The 22,054-nt window shown below is 36.1% G+C and overlaps 1 protein-coding gene across 1 annotated transcript in view; it reads left to right on the top strand.

The window, feature by feature from the left end:
• The window catches only part of LOC6053153, a 174,213-nt gene extending 152,986 nt beyond the window's left edge, over positions 1-21,227 (top strand). The window contains exons 8-13 of the mRNA XM_038261324.1: positions 6,288-6,884; positions 7,449-7,625; positions 11,025-12,182; positions 12,246-12,855; positions 13,015-13,176; positions 20,048-21,227. Coding sequence (XP_038117252.1) covers positions 6,288-6,884; positions 7,449-7,625; positions 11,025-12,182; positions 12,246-12,855; positions 13,015-13,176; positions 20,048-20,172 — 2,829 coding nt within the window. The 3' untranslated portion in view covers positions 20,173-21,227. The remainder of the gene's footprint in view (positions 1-6,287; positions 6,885-7,448; positions 7,626-11,024; positions 12,183-12,245; positions 12,856-13,014; positions 13,177-20,047) is intronic.
• Positions 21,228-22,054: the final 827 nt, after the last annotated feature.

The raw sequence follows: 22,054 nt of genomic DNA, 5'->3' as shown, positions 1-22,054 counted from the left end.
TTGCACCATTGCCGAGATATAGCAATTTCATGTTAGCAATTTCAAAAAACGTGTGCCACGATATCTCAACACTGTCTTGACCAAATTGGCTAAAAAATTTGGTGAAGACTCGTTAAACCGATTCCGTGTGCATGACGAAGCCCGATTTTCAAAAAGTTTATTTTAAAAAGAGATAAAAATATTTTTGTGTTTTTCATGAAAAAAAAAACCAAAAGTTTTTGATTTTTGTATTTTTCTAAAAAGCAAATTTTAAAAATTGGGCTTCGTCATGCACACGGGATACATCTTGACAGTCTTCACCTCAAATTTCAGCCAATTTGGTCCTTCCCATCTCGAGATATCGTGGCACCCGTAAATCAACTCGGGGTTTAGAGAAAAACGCCAACAAAGTTTGACAGCCCGCTTCGCGCATGGCAAAATTTTGAGCTTAAATCGTCTCTTACTCAGTTTAATCATGAAATATCTTTATGAAACTTTCAAGAGTGATTAATATATATCCTTTGAGTGGATTTAACAAATATTCTGTAATTTAAAATAAAGTGCACCGTTTTCAAGATATAGCCCTCCCGTTTTTCGATTTTTTAGAATAGTGTTCATGATTATTCATTCCTGAAAATATTCTTGAAGGAGCCAAAAATTTTTAAATATTTTTTTTCGAAGAGATTATAAAATTTCACAAATGTTTAAGTTTTCAACATTTAAAAATTAGACCATTAACTTCCGAGATATTGGCATAGGAAGTTGTGGGAATGTTTGGATGAGACTTTTTCTTTTATTAGCTGTTTTTCAGCAACCAGAATTCCAATCTACTATGTCTCTAAGGCAATTTTATTGGAAATTTTGTGAACCATTAAAAAAATATTTTCATTAATAGACAATCATGGACACTATTAAAAAAAACGAAAATCGTAAATTTTCAGTTAAAATTAAATTTTATATGACTCTATTTTGAATTTTTGCACTTCATAAAAAATCTGGAATGGACTTCTTAATTGCACATTTTATTTTACATTGAAAAATTAAGTCAAAACATATTTTTGCCAAAAAATTGTTTTTCTCGAGAACCTTTTTTTTCTAAAAATTATAACTCGGCGGCAACATTTTTGTTCATTCTTCTAAATGGCTCATTAGGGTGTAATATCAAAATCGATTTTCCAGCACAGCACTTTTTCAGTTCCTTTTGGGGTCCTAAACAACTCCTCAAAGTTTGGGACCGGATGGTTTAGTCCTCACTTTGCGCAAAGCGATTCAATTTTCCATATAAATTTGTATGGGGAAAATCATTTTTTTGGATTTTGATATTTATCAAATCACTCATATTCGGATGCTATGGAATGTCCTCTACAACTTTGCCGAAGAGAGTATGGTGCTAACTTGCTCCTGAAAGAAGATATAGCGTCCTCAAATCTCGTCTAAAACGTGATTTTAGAGCAAAAAACACGTTTTAGACGAGTTTTGAAAACGTTGTATCTTTTTTTAGGGGCAAGCTAGCACCATACTCTCTTCTGGAAAGTTGTAGAGGACATTCCAGAGCATGCGAATATGAGTCCGGTTTTGATATAACATGAAACGTGGATTTGATAAATATCAAAATCCAAAAAAATGGTTTTCCCCATACAAATTTATATGGAAAATTGAATTGCTTTGCGCAAAGTGAGGACTAAACCAATCGGTCCCAAACTTTGGGAAGTTGTTTAGGACCCCAGAAGGAACTTAAAAAGTGCTGTGCTCACTAAATTTGGACAACTTTATTTTTTTCCATACAACCATATTACACCCTAATGGCTCATATGTTTTTTTTTGTCCCCTAGAATACATCAAAAATTTTAAAAATTTTGTTAAATAAAGATTGTTGAAAATTGATATATCGTAAAAAAGCAAAGTTAAAAATAAGCAGCAAATTTATTTTTTTGCGTGTCTATTTTTTCCTTAATAATCCTTATCAGTACTTTGCCGAAGACACCAAATCGATCAGAAATTAGCTTCAATAATACAGTCATGCCTCGGTTTTGCACGCCTCGGTTTTGCACTGCCCCGGTTTTGCACCGTTCAGCTGCCTCGGTTAAGCACGGCCCAGTGCTTAACTGAAACACAGAGCTTATGGGTTTTCGGCTATATGGGAGACATTGGCTTTAATCGTATGAAAAATCATGCAAACATCAAAAAATTATAGTCTTTTGGAATCGGGATGATGTCAGTTATCCATTAAAATTATTATTTCATGAAAATTTTCACAAAAATACGTATTTTTCCTGTGTTTTGAAAAAGCATTTTTTCTCTAAAGAATCCAAAAATATATTGTTATTGGAATATTGGTATCAAATGATCAGGTTTTTCAAACATTTCGGATATAATGACAAAATTTTTAGAAAATACTCCAAATTTTCACAAAACTACGTTTTTTCGAAAAAATACTCCAAATTTCAATTTCTACAATATCGGTATCAAACGATCGGGATTTTTTCATACATTTCGAATGTAATAACACAATTTTTAGAAAATACTCAAATTTTTCACAAAACTACGTATTTTCGAATAAAATACTCAAAATTTCCGTTTTTACAATGAGGGTATCAAACGATCGGGATTTTTTCATACATTTCGAATGTAATAACAATATTTTTTTGAAAATACTCAAAATGTTCACAAAACTACGTATTTTTGTAAAACTTTCCAAAATTTCAGTTTTTATAATATGGGTATCAAATAATCAAATCATTTTTTCAAAAATACGTAGTTTTGTAACTTTCGAAATATATGAAAAAATGCCGACGTTTGATACCCACATTGTAAAAACGGAAATTTTTAGTATTTTTTTTTCGAAAATACGTAGTTTTGTGAAAATTTTGAGTATTACATTCGAAATATATGAAAAAATCCCAATCGTTCGACGAACACATCGTTAAAACGGAAATTTTGAGTATTTTTTTTATAAAATACGTAGTTTTGTGAAAATTTGGAGTATTTTCAAAAAAAAATGTTATTGCATTCGAAATCTATGAAAAAATCCGATCGTTTGATACCCACATTGTAAAATCGGAAATTTTGAGTATTTTTTCGGAAATACGTAGTTTTGTGAAAATTTGGAGTACTTTCAAAAAATATTGTTATTACATTCGAAATGTATGAAAAAATCCCGATCGTTCTATACCCATATTGTAAAAACGGAAATTTGGAGTATTTTATTCGAAAATACGTAGTTTTGTGAAAATTTTGAGTATTTTCTAAAAATGTTGTTATTACATTCGAAATGTATGAAAATATCCCAATCATTTGATACCCATGTTGTAAAAATTGAAATTTGGAGTTTTTTTTCAAAAAGACGTAGTTTTGTGAAAATTTTGAGTATTTTCTAAAAATGTTGTTATTACATCAAAAATGTATGAAAAAAAACCTGATCATTTGATACCCATGTTGCAATAACAATATATTTTTGGTTTCTTTAGAGAAAAAAAAATGCATTTTCGAAATACAGGAAAAATACGTATTTTTGTGAAAATTTTCATGAAATAATAATTTTAATGGATAGCTGACATCCTCCCGATTTCAAAACACTATAATTTTTTGATGTTTGCATGATTTTTCGTACGATTAAAGCCAATGTCTCCCATATAGCCAAAATCCCATAAGCTCTGTGCCTCGGTTATGCACGCCTCGGTTTTGCATCCCCCATATGCGGTGCTAAACCGAGGCATGACTGTATCAATCAACTCAGTTCAGTTGGGAAAATAGTGTTATTTTTATTAATTTAAGTGAACTCAAATGCATCTAACATTTTTGTTAAGTTTTCAGCAGATAAACTTTTCAATTTTGCTTTTTACAATAAGATTTATAGAAGTACAAAGATAGTTTTTTTAGGCCACGATTAAAAGTTTTTCTTATTTATCTTCTGACAAAGCTTTTGGTTGAGCTTAATTGAGCTTTCAAATAGCAATGAAGTCGATCCTTCAATCGCATGAGCTTTCAGTCATGCTTTTCATGAAGCTTTTGGGTGAATCTTCCGTGCAGCATTCAACTTTCGTTGAGCAGTTAAATAGAAGCTTCTTTTATTCGCGAAAACGACCATTTAAGAGCCATTATTTCGTGCTCCAGCCAACGAGGTAGAGCGGCACGTTATTATCTGGAATGGCGTGCGCTCTGTTTGCGAATGTGAGTTTTTGATACACTCGTCCTAATGCTTTCAAAATGCGTTATTTGGCCGCCCTTTCATCTGGGATGGGGGGAAGAGGTGAAGGAAAAAGTATGACCGTGTATATGACATAAATCAAATTATTCATAAGCTCCACCCTCCCTTTCCAGCTTCGTCTCATTTGAGCTTAATATGACAGAGACGCGTGACAAGCCTGGGTTTGTTTTGGTTGTTTTGATTATTTTGGGTGGAATTTCAATTTAAATTTAATTTTGAATTTTGAAAAGCCATCAACAACATTAAATTTCACCATAACAGTCTAATTATTGAATGCGAAAGCAACCTGTCAAGCTCTATTTTGAACAATGAAAGCTCCCAGCAAGGCAAGTTTCCATTTGTGGAGTGCATTAGCCGATTCAATGATATAGAATAAATCACCACTAGCTCTCCCTCTTTTTCTTCCCCCGTCTATAGTTGGTGTCGATAGAAAAAGGCAACCAGCAAATGGCACATGATACACTGGGGCAGGGAAAAAAGCTACTCCCGTCAGCCCATTCAATATTCAATTAAATGGCTTCGATTGAATGGGGAGAATTTTTTTTTGCCTAATAGGTGTTTACACTTTTGCATTATTTTTATATTGAGCAAAAAAAACGTTTGAATGGTGTGTTCCTGCACATTTAATCACTTGTGCACTCACGTTTTTTTTCAGCGATATTTTTCCAACTCAATTCGTAATTAAAATCATTGGCAAATACGTGCACCCCTAAGGGGGAAAGGGGGTTTATTTACATAAGTGGTGAATCGATTTCGGGGAAAAATTGTAGAATGAAAAGAAAATCACACAAAACTAATTGAATCGGTGACCCGATTACGTAAATGCAATTGCCGGTGGCAAATAGGATGAATGTAAAGCGCGATATTTTCTCAGTATTTTTTTTTTAATTAAATTCCTGTTTAAAAGACTGACAACATATTTTTAAATACTGTAATTCGTTGTACACATGTTCTACTGAAGGAATTCTACTTTTTTTTTTAATTTCAACAACCCTAATGAAATTGTTGTCCCAGAATATTTTCAGAAATCTAAAATTATATTCCTCTGCACCTCCAAAGCAAACCCACACCTTAAATCGCTTTGCATTTTTCCAGTCTGTGTTACAACCAAAGTTCCCCAATAAAAACATGTCCTGAAATAATCATGTTCTCTGCAGCCGCCTTATCAATCGTACAGGCTTACCTTATCTGCAAAAAAAGCTTTTCCCAGTCAACAAAATTCGCACTCAATTCGCACCAAAAGGTCCCCCACTCTTTTTTTTCGCTGTGAGCTTTTCGAAATTAGCTTTCCTTGTATAGTTTTAGTTTTTATTTTATTAAATAAGGAAAAAAGCACAATTTTGAGTTTTTGTTCCTACGATCATCTGCACGCTTTAAAATTTTAAGTTTTTTGCATGATTTTTTCCTTTTTTTGCACGCACCTGCGCTCTTTTTGAGCATTTGTTGATTTTCAGCCGAAAAATCAACTAAAACAACTAAAAACATTGTTACGCGCATGACATACGAACGTCCGCACAAAGCAGACACGAAAACAGTATCTGACACATTCAAAACAGGCATGTCGCATGTATTATTGTTATGCATTTGTTTACATTTTCTTTATATTTTCAATAAGCACGCTTCTGCTCGAAGACTGAACACCGAATTACACCTGAATTGTCACCCAAACTTCACTCAAACACAGTATTTATTGTATGAAAAGTGCACCTTCCACCTTGTTCTGCTCCACCCCACCCCGTATGTCGAGTACTGTACTATACAAGAAACACCTCAAAGCTGTATTTTATAAACTTAAAGTATTCCCACATATCTATGAACTCAATTACTCAAAAGTATTGCTACCCAAATATTCCCCTCGAAAGCAACGTTTCAATAACAATTCCCCCCTGTTACTACTTCTATCTACCTTCCCCGTCGAACCCCGATCGTCCCGAAACCGAACCGTTAACAACAACCAACATCGCGATCGCGGCCTGATCAACAAAACTAACCTCAAACAAAAACAAAAACAAACCATAACCTCAAAAAAAAACTACCCCCTACGAAACCGCTCCGCTTGTTACCCCCCAACCTTCGAACTCTTCTGTGTGTACACAAACAGACAACGCCCAACGACGAAGATCAGCCAGTGTTGCCAGCGTCGCCGAGCAGCAGTGCCATGCCTTCCATTTCGATCGCCGGCATCCAGCCGGAAGATGGCCGCCATCACGTTGCCACGACAACCTCCACTGTGCGGCTGTTTGGCGAAGAAATCGCCCGAAACGAGGTGCTCCAGGAGGAGGACGAAGAAGAGGAAGCCGACGAAGACGAAGAGTACGGAGACACGGTCATAATCACGGAACTGCCCAACTCGGTGGCTCCAGTGGCCGCCGCCGTTCCCACCAGCACGGTGATGCCAACCACGGTTGTCATGGAGACGGAGCCGACAACGGCGGTCGTCACGACGCCTACTACGAGTAGCACAACCACGACAACAACAACAACAACAACATTGCCACCCCCAACAACAACAACACCATCAACAACAACAACCGAAGAAACAGTCACAGAGTCAGAGATACCGCTCGAACCGGAAACGGTGGCGCCACGTGTGGCGTTTGTGGAAACTACCACCTCAAACAGTGCCGCCGACAGCAGCAGCAGTGTTAGTGTGTTTGAAACTAGCAACACTGCTACCACTACTACCACAGAACCGAAGGTAGCGACTTGTTAGACACCAGTTTTATTTTGTTTGATCAAACACCACCAGAAAAAAAAACAAATCGAGCTGTTAGGCTAAACAAAACAAAACAACAGTACGCTTTTGACAGTTTTTAGCCGCTCTAGCAAACTGCCGAGTTTTTGACAAGCTTTTTGCGGAAATGAAAGTTTAAATGCACCAAATTAAGTTTGAAAACAACAACAAAAATGCTGCCACTTTTTGGTTTATTTTTGCCCTCTTTTGTAAAAAGTTTTTATTTCCCTTACTTTTTTTTACTGTACAAAATACGCCAAACTAACAACCCTGGTTTGTGTAAATATCGTAAAACACTTCATTTTGGTTTAACGCTTCTGGAGTCCCTTCTTTTTCAGTACATATTTATCATTTCACTTAGTTTCATTTTAATTACCAAAAACAACAACTAAATTCCGCTTTTTCGGGCTTTTTATTTTTTATGCGCAATATAATTTCGAAATTTTTATTTTCCAAGTTCAATCCAACACTTGATACTAATATTTTCCATTTTTCATTCAAATTCAAAATTTGAATTGGTTCATTCAGGTCACCACCATACCGCCAACCGTAAGTAGCTCGCCGATGGTGAACCCGCCGAAGCAGGAGAAGGAAGACTACGAAAACTACGACGACGAGTACGACGATGAGCTGGACGAGGAACCGACGACGGCGGCGACCGTGCCGGCCCAGTCCGGCAATGTGGTGCCACCGGTCGTCACGGAGGTTTGTGCATTTTGTTTGATTTTTTATTTTTCAAAATTTAGTCAACAAAACTGGCCACACTGGCCAGTTTGCTTGCTAAGCCCTGGTTACAAAAAGCCAAATTTTGGAAAAAAAAGTAATAGTGATTTTCCGATTCATTTTTTGAGGCTAAAACCCTCCCCCACAATTTATTCTCTAGATCAAGGTCCAGACCACGAATGCTCTTATGCAACACATTTTTACGTTATTCTGATATGGCTTTCAGATTTTAGGCTTTTTCAATTTGCTTTTCTACCTAGAGAAAGCAACAGGGTTTGCTTTCGGCTTGAATATCAATTCTTCTTAATAAAATTTATTATTAAAAAAAATCTTCGGAAAAAATCGCTGAGGAGATTTTTTATATTTGACTCTACGGAATTTCTGAAATTCTAAAGTTCTATGATTCTAAAATTCATTAAAATTCATTAAAATGCATTGAAGTTCATCAAAATTTATTGAAATTCATCAAAATTCATTAAGAGTTATCTAAAATTCTTTGATTCTCTAAAATTCCTTAAAATTTTCCTAAATACTCTGAAAATCTTTAATTCTCTAAAGTTATCTAAAGTTCTCTAAAATTCTTTGAAATTCACTAAAATTCTCGACAATTATCTTAAAAATTCTCTTTAATTGCGTTAAAATTCTATGATATTGTTTAAATTCCCTTAAAATTCTAAAAAAAATCAAAATTTTCTGAAATTCTTCAAAAAATTTCTATTTTTTTAATTTATTTTAATTTTTTTAAAATTTCTCTTAAATTCACTAAAATTATCCAGAATTTTCTAAAGGGATCATCCATAAACCACGTGGACACTTCAGGGGGGACGATTGTCCACGCTCCATACAAAAAAGTTTTTTTTTTTAATGAACAATTGTCCACGAGGGGAGGAGGGGTTGAGATTTTCAAAATAGTGCCCACGTAGATTGTGGATGGTCCCAAAATTATCTATTTTTTTATTTTCTTAAATATTCCAAAATTTTCTGAAATTTTCTGAAATCTGAGTCGTTTAGAATAGTGCCCTACACATGCTGATTCCTTTTGGTAACGATTATCCCATTCCTTGTAAAGTTATGGAAATCGTCATTAATCAATGGTTGCCAACTAGGACGTCAATGACTGTGCCACAAAATTATATAAATTTTGAAGCACAATTGATTTAGATCAAAAATTCCTTCAGTGGATTCAAGAAGGCAACAACCGGCACACGCTGATTCCTTTTGGTGCTGAAATTCGTTAAATTGAATTTTATACAGAATATTTTAAAGTGATGATAAATTTTCTTTGAAAATGATCAACGGCTTCACCTTAAAATTGTTCATAATTCACTAAAATATCCGGGGTTCACTTAAAAATTCTCTAAAATTAACTAAAATTCTCTAAAATTATCAAAAAAATTCTAAAATTATTTTAAACTTTCTTAAGTTTTCTGAATATTTCTTAAACTCTCTAAAATTCTCTTAAATTTTCTTACAGTTTCTGAAATTGCCTAAAATTATCTTAAATACTGTTAAATTCCCTTAAATTCTCTAAAAAAATTTTTTTTATCTAAATTTCTCGGAAATTCATTAAAATTCTCGAAAAAATTTTCTTTTTTCAAATTCTCTTTAATTCTCTAATTTTTTTTTTTGAAAATTTCCTAAATTTTCAAAAAAAATCTCAAAGTTTTTTTTAATTCTCAAAAATTCTTTCGAATTCTCTTAAAATTCTTTGAAATTCTCTAGAATTTCACGAATTCACTTAAAAATTCTCAGAAATTCACTAATATTCTCTTAATTTATCAACAAATTTCTAAAATTATCTAAAACTTTCTAAAATTTCCTGAAACTTTCTTAAATTCTCAAAAATTTTCTTAAAATTATCAATAAAAAAACTGAATTCCTTTAAAATATCTTGAATATTTTAAAATTCCCTGAAATTATCTCTTTAAAAAAATTCTAAGTTTCTCTGAAATTCACTAAAATTCTCGAAAATACTTATTGTTTTTTTTTGTAAATTCTCCATAATATTCTGAAATCCTCTAAAATTTTCTTAAAGTACTTGAAATTTTTCTAAAATTCTTTTCAATTCTCTTTAAATTCTTTAAAATTTCTCGACTTCATTTAAAAATTCTCTGAAATTCACTGAAGTTCTCTAAAATTATCAAAAAAACTTTCTAACGTTTTCTGAAACTTTTTTAAATTCTTAAACATTCTCTAAAATTTTCTAAAAGTTTTTGAAATTTCCTAAAATTATCTTAAATAGTTTAAAAATCCCTAAAATTCACAAATATTCTCTATTTTTTGAAATTCTTTTAAATTTTCTTAAATTTTCTTAAATACTTCAAAATTCTCTTAAATTCTCTAAATTCTATTTTAAATTTTCTACAATTTTTTTTGAAATTCCTTCAATTCTCTTAGATTTAAAATTATCTATAATTTCTGAAATTCTCTAAAATTCTTCAAAATTTTCTGAAATCCTCTAACATTCTCTTTAAGTTCTTTAAAATTCTCTGAAATTCTTTTGAATTCTATTAACATCCTCTAAAATTTCCTGAATTAAGTGAATCCTCTGAAATTCACTGAAACTCTCTTAAATTATCTAACACTTTCTTAACATTTGTGAAACTCCCTTAAGTTTTCTATAATTTTATGAAATTCTCTTAAATTCTCATTTATTATAAAATTTCTAAAATTCTATAAAATTATCTTAAAATTTTCTGAAATTTTATAAAAATTGTCTTAAAATTCTTAATGGTTATCTGAATTTCTGAAAAATTCTCTAAAATAACCAAAAAATCCCAAAAATTCTCTAAAATAACCAAAAAAGCCCTAAATTTTTTTAAAAATCTTAAAATTACCGAACAATGAAAATTTTTGAAATTTTCTGAAATTTTGGAAATTTTAGAAAATTCACTCAAAGTTTTTCAAATTTCTCTAAAATCTCTAAAATTGTCTTAAAAATCTTAGAATTTTCTAAAAATCTGTAAGTTTCTCAAGGGACCGTCCATAAACCACGTGGACACTTGGGGGGGGGGGTATGGCGATTGTCCACGATCCATACAAAAAAGTTTTTTTTGTATGGACAATTGTCCACGAAGGGGGGGGGGGGTAAAAGATTCCCAAAAAAGTGTCCACGTGGTTTATGGATAGTCCCCAATCGAAAAAGCAAAAACATAGATAAATTTTTTAAAAAAATCAATACTGAAACTTTTTTTGACCAATCATGCCATTCTATTCGATTTTTGATCTATATATAACTTCAGAGAAAGTTTCCCAAATAATTTAGAGTCTTGAATTTACAAACCAATGATTGCTTTTTGAAAAAAAAAAACGAAAAAAAAGTTCTTAAATAGTATAGGAAAAATCAATCATTTTATAACCACAATTTTTTCACTCTCTTAGCCCTCAACGACGGAAGCCACGCCCTCGAGTCCAGCTCCCACAACCGTCCCAACCACGGTTCCCACAACGGAAGCCACAACTCCGTCCTCAACCAGCACGACGACAACGACCACAACCACAACGACCACCACGCCCGCCCCCACGACCACAACTCCCGCTCCGACCACTTCCACATCAACGCAACCTTCCACGACGGAGCTGGACGAACCGTCGAACCTGTTCCCGATCATCAAGAACCGCATCCCCAAGCAGGCAATCATCGCCGGAAAGGTGTTCAACTTGCCCGTTGCGTTGGACACGTTCTTGGACACTGAAGATGGCAACAACTTGAGGTTGGAGATGTTCGACTCGCACGGATATCCGCTCAAGACCAACTCGTGGTTGCAGTTCAACGTTGAGGGTCGGGAGATTTACGGGCTGCCGCTGGAGAAGGACGTGTCCAAGTGGCACTACATTCTGAGGGCTACCGATTCCGGCGAGCAGTCGGTCAACGAGACCGTTGATATCTCCGTGCAGCAGCACAAGTCCCACCGAAGTGTGAACCACGAGATCAGCTTGGCACTCCGACTTCAGCGCAAGTTCCCCCGCAACGTGGACTGGCAGATCAAGGTGATTCGTGGAATCGCCGAAGTGCTGGGAGATTCCACGCTGTCGCACGTGGTCGTCCGTGAGGTGCGCAACAGCATCCAGGATCCGAACTTGGCGACGTTTGTCTTTACCAACGAAACCCTGCCGAAGGATCGCTGCCCGGAGGAGGAATTGGACAAACTGGTGGCGAAACTGACCGAGAAAGCGCTCAACGATGTGTACCAGGACGAAATCCTGGTCAAGTCCGTCCAGGGTGCCCAGATTGGCCAGTGTCTGAAGCCTACGATCCCAAAGGTGAAGCCCACGCAGACTATCGCGACGAAGAACTTTGCGCCGACCACGCGCAACCAGGTCGATCGGGTCAACGCCACCGTGGGACACCTGCTCGTGTACAAGGTTCCGGCGGACACCTTCTACGATCCGGAGGACGGCAATGATTTGAAGCTGAAGTTGCTGACGACGGAGCGAAATCCGTTGGAGCAGTTCCACTGGTTGCAGTTTGACGCGAAGAACCACGAGTTTTTCGGCGTGCCGCGGACGGCGGATATGGGACAGAAGGAGTACCTGTTGGTGAGTAGTTAATTTAGTTTTTGACAAAGAACTTTGTCCTAAGAGCCGTTTTCCCTCCTCTAGATGGCCGAAGATCGCGAAGGTCTCACCGCCACGGACGCCCTTGTCGTGGTTGTCCACCAGGCCCACATCAAGCGTGACTACAGCGTACTGTTCGAGCTGACCTTGGAAACGCCCCAGGAGCAGTTCAGCATCGCCAGCGCCCAGCGTCGCTTCATCGAACGACTCGCGCAAGTGTTTGGAGATGCCAACACCAACTTTATCCAGATTAGAAACGTGCGAACGATCCACCACACCGGCAATGTCCAGGTAACGTTCTTCAACACGACCCTGTATCGGCAACATCAGCGTTGTCCGGACGAGGAGATTGAAACGCTGCGCAACATTCTGCTCTACCCTGATGGTACGATCCGTGCCAAGGTGCGGGAAATCCTAGGCCAAGAGTTTGGCCTGCTAAACGTGTCGCTCATTCCGGTGGGAACCTGCCAGGGTTACGACACGCCAATCCACGCGACCAACGAGCCCGAAAAGGCTGCCCCGCCGCCAATCGCCAAGGACGACTACCTGCTCACGTTCGTCCTACCCGCGGTCATCATCCTGGCCATGCTCCTGATCGCGTCCATCATCGCGTGCATCCTCTACCGGCGACGGCTGACCGGCAAGATGGAACTCGGTAAGTACGCCGGAATCCCAAGCCCATCATACTAACACCCCCCCATCCCCCCTCAATTGGTGAAAGGTCTAATTCATTGTCCAATAATCGAAGAATATATCAACTTCCAACCCCTCGCAACGTCCGCTGGTCCTACTTCCGCCGTTGTTCCCATTCTAGGCACCGACGAGGAGCGCAAATCGTTCCGCACCAAGGGCATCCCGGTGATATTCCAGGACGAGCTGGACGAGAAGCCGGAAATCGGCAACAAGTCGCCCGTGATACTCAAGGACGAGAAGCCGCCGCTGCTGCCGCCGTCCTACAGCAGCACCAACAATGAGGGTGAGTTACAAACGTTTTTAAATGTCAAACAAACGTTTCGAGAAAATCGCGTTTCAATGTATGTTCAAGAACAAAGCACGCAACGTAAACAATAACAAACACGTTTTGTCTGGTTGACCATTCTGTGCATGATCCCGAAGTTTGGTTGAATTTGGTTGCCGAAGTCCCGAGTTATAATTACAAATGTTTACGGTAGTCAGACTTGTACGAGTGTCAAACGCGTTCTGACCTGAAACCCCTTTGGCCAGTTTTCGCGTCACATCAATTTTTAGGCTGTGTCAAGATTGAAACTTCTTTCATATGAAAAGTGACAAAAATGCACGGAGTTTTTTCAGTTTTATTTAATATCTCAAGATTGAAATGAAAGTCAAAAGGTGAGACTGCACAAAATGGCGTTCTTAGCTCAATTTAACCCAAAATGCACGTGCGGTAAGTTAGCACGACAGCGACGATCTATTCAAACCCTTGAAATTTATCAAAGAAGCAAGCGTCTATCACGTGGACCTGGTACGATCGGCACAACCGTATCCGTTATCTCGCCGTTAGAATCGCCGCCGGTAGTGTCCCTAGTGTGGCTTCTGCGATCGTATCTACGATTACCGGGACGAAAATGTTCCATCGCACTGACCGTCGTGGTGATGGCTACCACCAAAAATAGAAGAGTGAAAAATTTCATCGTTGCACGCTGTCCGATGATCTGACACTGACTGGTTCAAGAAAACATGTTCGGAGCCCAGTTTTATTTGGTATCAATTATTGACGACAACAACATTTACTTTCCATCATTAACAGATGTTTTCTTGCAAAGGAACAAACAGATTTTGGTAAAAACAAGCTATTTCGAACCAACGTATGTATTTGCTTTCAGCAAACTTTAACCCTCTTTCGTCTATGGTCATGGTCATATACAGAGCACCAAAACTTTGAACTGGCACAATTTTTCACGGTGCTTGAAGTTGCAGCTGTTCATGTAGAATCAGGGTTACCAGGTTGCTAGATAAATCTGAGAATCTCTGTGCCAGATATTGATAGATTTTGCCAGATTTTTCACTTTATGCTTATTTTGGACATTTTTTTGATTAAAATGAACGAATTTAATTGAAAATAGAATGTGTATTTCTTGAATAAAATGCAAATTCAATATTTTTGAAGCCATAAAATCAGTTGAACAATCTGAACTCTACAAACTTTTGAATCCCGAGCAGACGGAAATAACTTGGGAATAACATTTTTTGATATTTGAAAATACTAGGCCAATAACATTTTACGTTATTTATAACAAAATTTGTTATTCGTCGTTATGATTTTTTTGTTATTGGAATGTTATTGTAATAACAGACTAATAACATTTTTAGTTATTCTTCGAACAAATCTTTGTTATTAATTTTTGTTATTTTAACAACTAATCCGATCATCCCAATAGAAGTTGGAGTTATTCATCCATAACAAAAAATGTTATTCCAAAGTTGTTTTGGCTTTCAACCAATATCAAACCAATAACAAATTTTGTTATGATAACATAAACCGTTATTAAACCATTATGCAGAAATGGATTTTCAGGAAGATTCCATAACACTTTTTGTTATTTTAACAGAATTTGTTATTGAAAGGGCATGAATTTTGTTATTACCGTCTGCCCGGGTTGATATATATCCTCTCTCTCCTTCACCATTCAAATTTGTTAGATTTTCGTCTGCCAGATTTTTATAAGATACTGCCAGGTTTTTCACCTGGTAACCCTGTGTAGAATATACACTCATCTCCCTAAATCTCATCAAATTTGGTTAAGCAAAAGCAAAGTTAGAGTGCTAAATGTAAACAAAAATGGGCCAATATTCAGAAAATAAATAAGACCTGTTTTCGAAAGCCCGTAAAAATTACCAAATGCAAAATGCTATGAAACAAAATAAAATTAACTATCAACAAAACTTCGAAGCATTTTCAAACAATTGAACAAATAGATTTGAAGAAAACGAGGTTTTGTGTTAAAAAAAAGAAAGTTGCTCATCTCATCATTCGAAACATTTTTTTTTTAATTTTTTTTGATTATTTTCATATTTTTTTTCCCTTTTTCACTCAAACCTACTGTATTTTTTTAAAGATTTGTATGGATATGACGCATTGCATTTTTTGACATTGCAAATCTCACGCATATTCGCTAAGTTATCGTCACAAACTCAACGCTATTTCTGTGATATAGAGAAAATCTTGTTTTTTTTCTGTGTGTGATTTTCTTTCGGAGGCTGTATATCAGCAATCATTATTGCAATCTTCAACTTCTTCGAAGGAAATTTATAAGAAATCTTTTCAAAACCAATATTTTCAGATTTGGTCACGATAAGTTGAAACACATTATCAACACAATAAGTATTTTTAGAAGATATAACTCGGAAATGGTGCTCGGTATCTAATTTTATGAAAAGTTCTTTCCGATTGCAAATTTGATTTTATATTGAAAAATAAAGGAAATATTGGAGGTTACTGTCGGAAGGAGATTCTCTTCCCCTGAGGACACCGTGAGTGATTTTGCTTGTTCGCGTCCAACCATCCCCTTTTGGCCCTTCATATGGCAGTAATTTGAAGATGCAGTAATTTGAAGTCTGAGCCACTGTACAGTCATCCCACATATTCGGAACGGTTTACAGATCGGCCGATGGTTGAAAAATCATAGAAAATCGATAGTCGAACATAATGATTTGCTTTTTCCTTCATGTGGAAGCTTTTCTTGAGCTCTTTCGATTGATGTATAGACCGGCTGTAGTTTTTTACGTTTTATATCATCTTTGAAAGAAAAACATTGACCCATTAAAACCACAAATTCGGAACACTTTTTTCTTACGGATGTAAACAAACCTTGGTTCTCTCCAGGAATACAGATTTTTAACAAAATAATGACTTCACACACATGCTTAGTAGGGTGCCCAGAAAAAATGACCCCCTGCTCCACAAGCGGAAAACGGTTTTTTGGGTTATTTTAAGCATCTGTGTAAATTTTGAGCGAAATTGGATGAGATTAACCCATTGATACCCGAGCCTAAAGTTAATGAAAAACATGTTTTTCATACAAAAATGACTTTTTTTAATCGCTAATAACTTTTCAGGATCGAGTTTTACAGCTTTGGTATGTTCTACAAAGTTGTAGAGCATTAAATTTTCAACAAGAATCTCACTTTTGGGAATATTTGGATGGAAATAGCGCACCATACAGACCAAACCGTAAGAAACTTGTGTTTTCCATACATTTTTTTCGATTTTTCCCATACAAACTTCACCTCCGAGTATCAATGGGTAAATGATGACCGATTTTGCTCATATTTGGCCCAGAGTCCTAAAATAGGTCAAGGAACAATATTCAGCTTGTGGAGCGAGGTTTTGAAAAAAGTCCCATATTCTGGGCACCCTAATGCTTAGTGATGTTTTATACATGGTCTGATGACTTTTTTGTGGAAATATCAGTTAAATTCAGGTGTTCCACAAATGTGGGAGGCACAATAACATCCCACAATTATGAAACAGGTAATTTGGAGGCAGTGTTTTTCTGCTCTGGATAATATTGTCTGGAAATGAAGTATTTGTCTAAAAAGTACTACTTTTACTAATGAAATAGCAAGAGAATGTCCAAATAAAGGTCCTAAAAATGGCAGGGTGGACGGAAAAGCTGCATTTGGCATGCTATTGACAAATTATCTCGAAAGTGTTCCGAATTTGTGGGTGTTCCGAATATGTGGGATGACTGTAATTCTAGGCAACCGCTACGTAGGTCATCCGTGGGCCCTGTTGGTTATCACATCAAATCAAATCAAAAATAAAGTCAATATATTGTTTTCGACTTTTTTCCAAATCATTTTTCTTTACTTTTTGAAAAAAATGCAATTAATTTGGACCATCTAGTGCCATAGCTCAAAAGATGCCATTTTAATATATCCAAAAATAAGATTTTTCAAAAATGGTTATTTTGCGTTATCAGATTTTTGTGTGAAAACTCAAATGGGTAATTCTCTACCAACTCACACGAAATCGGGAAAAGTTGCCCCGACCCCTTTTCGATTTGCGTGAAACTTTATCCTTAGGGGTAACTTTTGTCCCTGATCACGAATCCGAGGTCCGTTTTTTGATATCTCGTGACGGAGGGGCGGTACGACCCCTTCCATTTTTGAACATGCGAAAAAAGAGGTGTTTTCAATAATTTGCAGCCTGAAACGGTGATGAGATAGAAATTTGGTGTCAAAGGGTCTTTTATGTAAAAGTAAACGCCCGATTTTATGGCATACTCAGAATTCCGAAAAAACGTATTTTTCATCGAAAAAAACGCTAAAAAAGTTTTAAAAATTCTCCTATTTTCCGTTACTCGACTGTAAAAAAAAATTGAAACATGTCATTTTATGGGAAATTTAATGTACTTTTCGAATCTACATTGACCCAGAAGGGTCATTTTTTCATTTAGAACAATTTTTTTCATTTTAAAATTTTGTGTTTTTTCTGACTTTGCAGGGTTATTTTTTAGAGTGTAACAATGTTCTACAAAGTTGTAGAGCAGACAATTACAAAAATTTTGATATATAGACATAATGAGTTTCCTTATAAACATCACGAGTTATCGCGATTTTACGAAAAAAAGTTTTGAAAAAGTTACTTTTTGCGTTTCTCTTTGTTTCGTCGTCCGTGTCTGTCGCGGGTGACCATGAACGGCCATGATCGATGACGACCAACTTTTTCAAAACTTTTTTTCGTAAAATCACGATAACTCGTGATGCTTATAAGCAAACCCCTTATGTCTATATATCAAAATTTTTGTAATTGTCTGCTCTACAACTTTGTAGAACATTGTTACACTCTAAAAAATAACCCTGCAAAGTTAAAAAAAACACGAAATTTTAAAATGAAAAATTTTGTTCTAAATGAAAAAATGACCCTTCTGGGTCAATGTAGATTCGAAAAGTACATTAAATTTCCCATAAAATGACATGTTTCAAAATTTTTTACAGTCGAGTAACGGAAAATGGGAGAATTTTTAAAACTTTTTTAGTCTTTTTTTCGATGAAAAATACGTTTTTTCGGAATTCTGAGTATGCCATCAAATCGGGCGTCTAATTTTACATAAAAGTCTCTTTGACACCAAATTTCTATCTCAACACCGTTTTAGGCTGCAAATTATTGAAAAACACCTCTTTTTTCGCATGTTCAAAAATGGAAGGGGTCGTACCGCCCCTCCGTCACGAGATATCAAAAAACGGACCTCGGATTCGTAATCAGGGACAAAAGTTACCCCTTAGGACAAAGTTTCACGCAAATCGAAGAGGGGTCGGGGCAACTGCTGTGTGAGTTGGCGGAGAATTACCCATAGACACTTTTACTTTTAGTGATTTTTTTGTTTGTAAATTTTTGCTCGGGGCCCCCTTAGATCCCATTTTCTGGCAATAATTTTATCATATTCGTGTTCCTGAGACAATTTCACAATAGAAACATACACAAAAATGTTTATTTTCATTCATTTTAACCCTTTAAAAAATGAAAGTTAAAACAAAATCTTCAATTCACATTTATTGAAAATCAAGTTCGTTTCCAAGGATACTAGATGACACCAGAAAAATGCAGCTTCTTATTTTCCATCCTCACCTTACAGATGGCAAAAATTATGCATTCCGAGATGTTGGTGTCTATAAAACATTCGCTGATGTAGTTTCCGCGATACAGCCTTTTAAGATATTTCATCCGATTTTCAATAAGAAAATCAAAACAATCTATACAATTTAAGCATTTCAAAGAATCTGCATATCAATATAATGATGGAGTTTGCTTCATATGACTGTCAAGTATCTCTGGGTCAAGTTACAGAAGGTTTGCTGATGTAGTTTACGAAATACAGCCATTTCAAAATGTTATTTCCGACATTTTCTAATAAAATCTATAAAATCAATTCAATTTCAGCATTTTAAAGAATATGCATTTCAATTAGCAAACCTTCTGAAACAAGGCCCAGAGATGCTTGACAGTCTTATTATGCAAAATTCATCATTATCTGTAAATGCATATTCTTTAAAGTGCTGAAACTGAATTGATTTTATAGATTTTCTAAGAAAAAGTCGGAACAGTCGGACATTTTGGTCAACGAGACATTAAAACTCGAGATCCTAAAAATATATTAAAAAAAATGTCTCGCATTCTCGTAAAACTCCAGTTTCCTCGCAGTAATTAAAAGGTTTTCTAGAGAATTTCACAATAAATAATAAAGATTCTGGAATGATTTTTAGCTTTTCTCAAAGCTTTCCAAATAACTGTAAAATAGTAGTTTATGCAACAAGTTGCAAAACGAAGATTTTTGCAGCACGAGTTTTACATTTAACCGCCTTGAGTCAGGGATGTTTAAAAACACCCAAAAAGCAAAAATTCAAAATTTGGTTTATTGAACCTTTTCAAAAAAAAAACTCCAGATTTATCTAACGAGGTTTACCGAGTTGGATAAATACGAGTGCTGAAAAAAATCAAATTTTGCAACGAATTGCGTACAAAATTTTTTGCTATTCCGAAAAACGCTTCTTGAATGGAAATTTATGTCAAACATTCATGTGTTTAGTCCATTCACCATTCAAAACAAAAACATATTGAAAAGTGTTACTTTTCGATACAAGTGTTGAAAAGTTCAACTTTTCAGCACCCATTTCAATGCTGAAGAGTAGAACTTTTCAGCACTGGTATTGAAAGGTATTAATTTTCCATTCAGTTTTTTTTGGTAGGGAAAAGAAGGCCGTTTCGTTTCTCCAGAAAAACAGGAAAAGTTGACAGTTTCACAGCGGAATTGCCAAAAATATATATATTTTGATTTGTTTAGATTGGATTCTAATTTCTTCATTTGATTTTGTCCTTCCCCTAGGTGAAAACGAGGACGTCGACGAGTACGTGCCGCCGCCGGCCGTCGTCATGGGCGGGCGCGAGTCCCGGGGCAAGTCGCCGGTGACCCCGTCCTACCGGAGGCCCCCGCCGTACGTGTCGCCCTAGAAGCGAGCACCCTCCACCACCACCCCTCGCATCGGCAATGGGCCTAACCACCAAAACAATTTCAACCCCGGCGGTGGTGGAGGAAATCCCAGCTAGACTCCGGCAGGCTACGAGTTGACCGACAGGAGCAGGCAGCACTACGATCGGAACGTGAGGTGGGTTTTCTAACGGGGTTGGAGTGGGGGAAGAGAAAAAGAGTCTTTCGAAAAGATTTGAGGGTGGGGTGGGAAAAATGTATTTTTTTCGTAAAGTTGATGAGAGGGAGGAGAATTTTTAGTCATCCTAATCGCTAAGAAATCAAGTTAATCATTATTGGAAGCAGACGCAGTTTTTTCTAGCACGTAAGCTTTACACGTTTCTAAAGTTTTTGATTTACATTTTATGTTTTTTTTAAATATTGTGAAACACGCAACATTTTTCCTCCTATTTTAGTTCTTTTTTCAAATTATTTGTTTGTTAAGTATTCTGAGAAGACAGTCTTTCCACAAACACGCTCTCACTCTCTCAAAGTATCAAAAACAAAAGAGAGAGCAAGAGCGAAACGCACAATCAAGAACGTTGACGATTTAGGTTAAAACAGAGGTAAAATCAGTTCACCCTTCCCAGGTATAAGAGCTTAAAACTGATAGACAACAAGCGTTACAAAAAACACACACACGTGAATTTCAGTTCTCGAAATCGGCTAGCCAATTGTAGCATGATATTAAACTCTCACACACACAAACAAATACACGCGCGTATAAAATTTACCACACTCACACACTCTCTTACACGACTTTTTTTAGGCTAAATCTACAAACTTCGAAAGGTTCGATGACGAAAAATGCGAATTAGCAAAAAGTGTCAAGCTTTGTAGGGGGTTTTAATAAAATGTGGGAGATTTTTAGCTTGTGTAATTTTATAAATTACAGAGAAACGGCGACGATCGTGCGTGAAATTTGTGCACTAAATAATTATTAAAACATTAGAGAAACGCGATAAACATTTTTGACGGAAACATTAAATCCCTTTACCGAAAAAGATAAAAAGAAAAATCGAACATGATCTCAGCAAAAGAAAAACAATTGAAACAGGAGACATACAACAACAACAGCCTACAGCATAAAAAAACAAATATAAACACCGCCAACAGAGAACATGAAAATAGTAAAACAAAAAGAAAGAAACTCGCGAAACGGACAAAACCAACTGCCATACAGATGAGATGAGATGATTATGAAGTGAAATAAATATGATGTGCGTGAGCGAACGAGAAAGAGAGAGAAAGAGAGAGATAGAGAGACCAAACCTGTGAGTCAAGGAGGTTGATGACGATGACGTTTGAACGATTGCGAACTTTAGCGATGACGCGATAATTTACGCGTTATCGTTAGCGTTGAAAATTAAATAAATAAAAGTGTCTCAGATATTGGAGATATTTTTCGCATAAAATCCAGATCCAGATCCAAAAATCAAATGGTAACAATTTGGTGTTGTGCCCTTTTCAAATATTTATGTAAGCGATTTATAAATAAATTTAATAACATTTAAAAAACTTTCATTTTTTCAAAATTGAATAGTTTTTAAGTTTTTGTTTAACTCTTTGTAAACTTTTGCCGAGCTGCCGTGGCCGTGAGGTTTCGCCTTGTAAGCGGAAGGTGATGGGTTCGATTCCTGTCTGGCTTGGCGAAGTCAGATCCCTTAAAAGAGTAATTCTTCTCACTGGGAATACTGACCGGTAGGGGATGGGTTTCGACTAGCGGCGTGCTGGATTTCCAATTCAGAAATCGTGAGTTCGATTCTCGTACCGGAATGATGAAGAAGTTTTTGTAAACTTCTTTAAAAAAAAGCCAAAATTTTACTCTACGCCATTTTAAAATCTTAACAGTGTTTCAAAAATACT

The sequence above is a fragment of the Culex quinquefasciatus genome, chromosome 3 (assembly GCF_015732765.1).
Source record: "Culex quinquefasciatus strain JHB chromosome 3, VPISU_Cqui_1.0_pri_paternal, whole genome shotgun sequence".
In the NCBI taxonomy this organism is placed as follows: Eukaryota; Metazoa; Arthropoda; class Insecta; order Diptera; family Culicidae; genus Culex; species Culex quinquefasciatus.
Note: the sequence above shows the minus strand (reverse complement) of the source record. Positions and strands in the feature narration are given on the sequence as shown.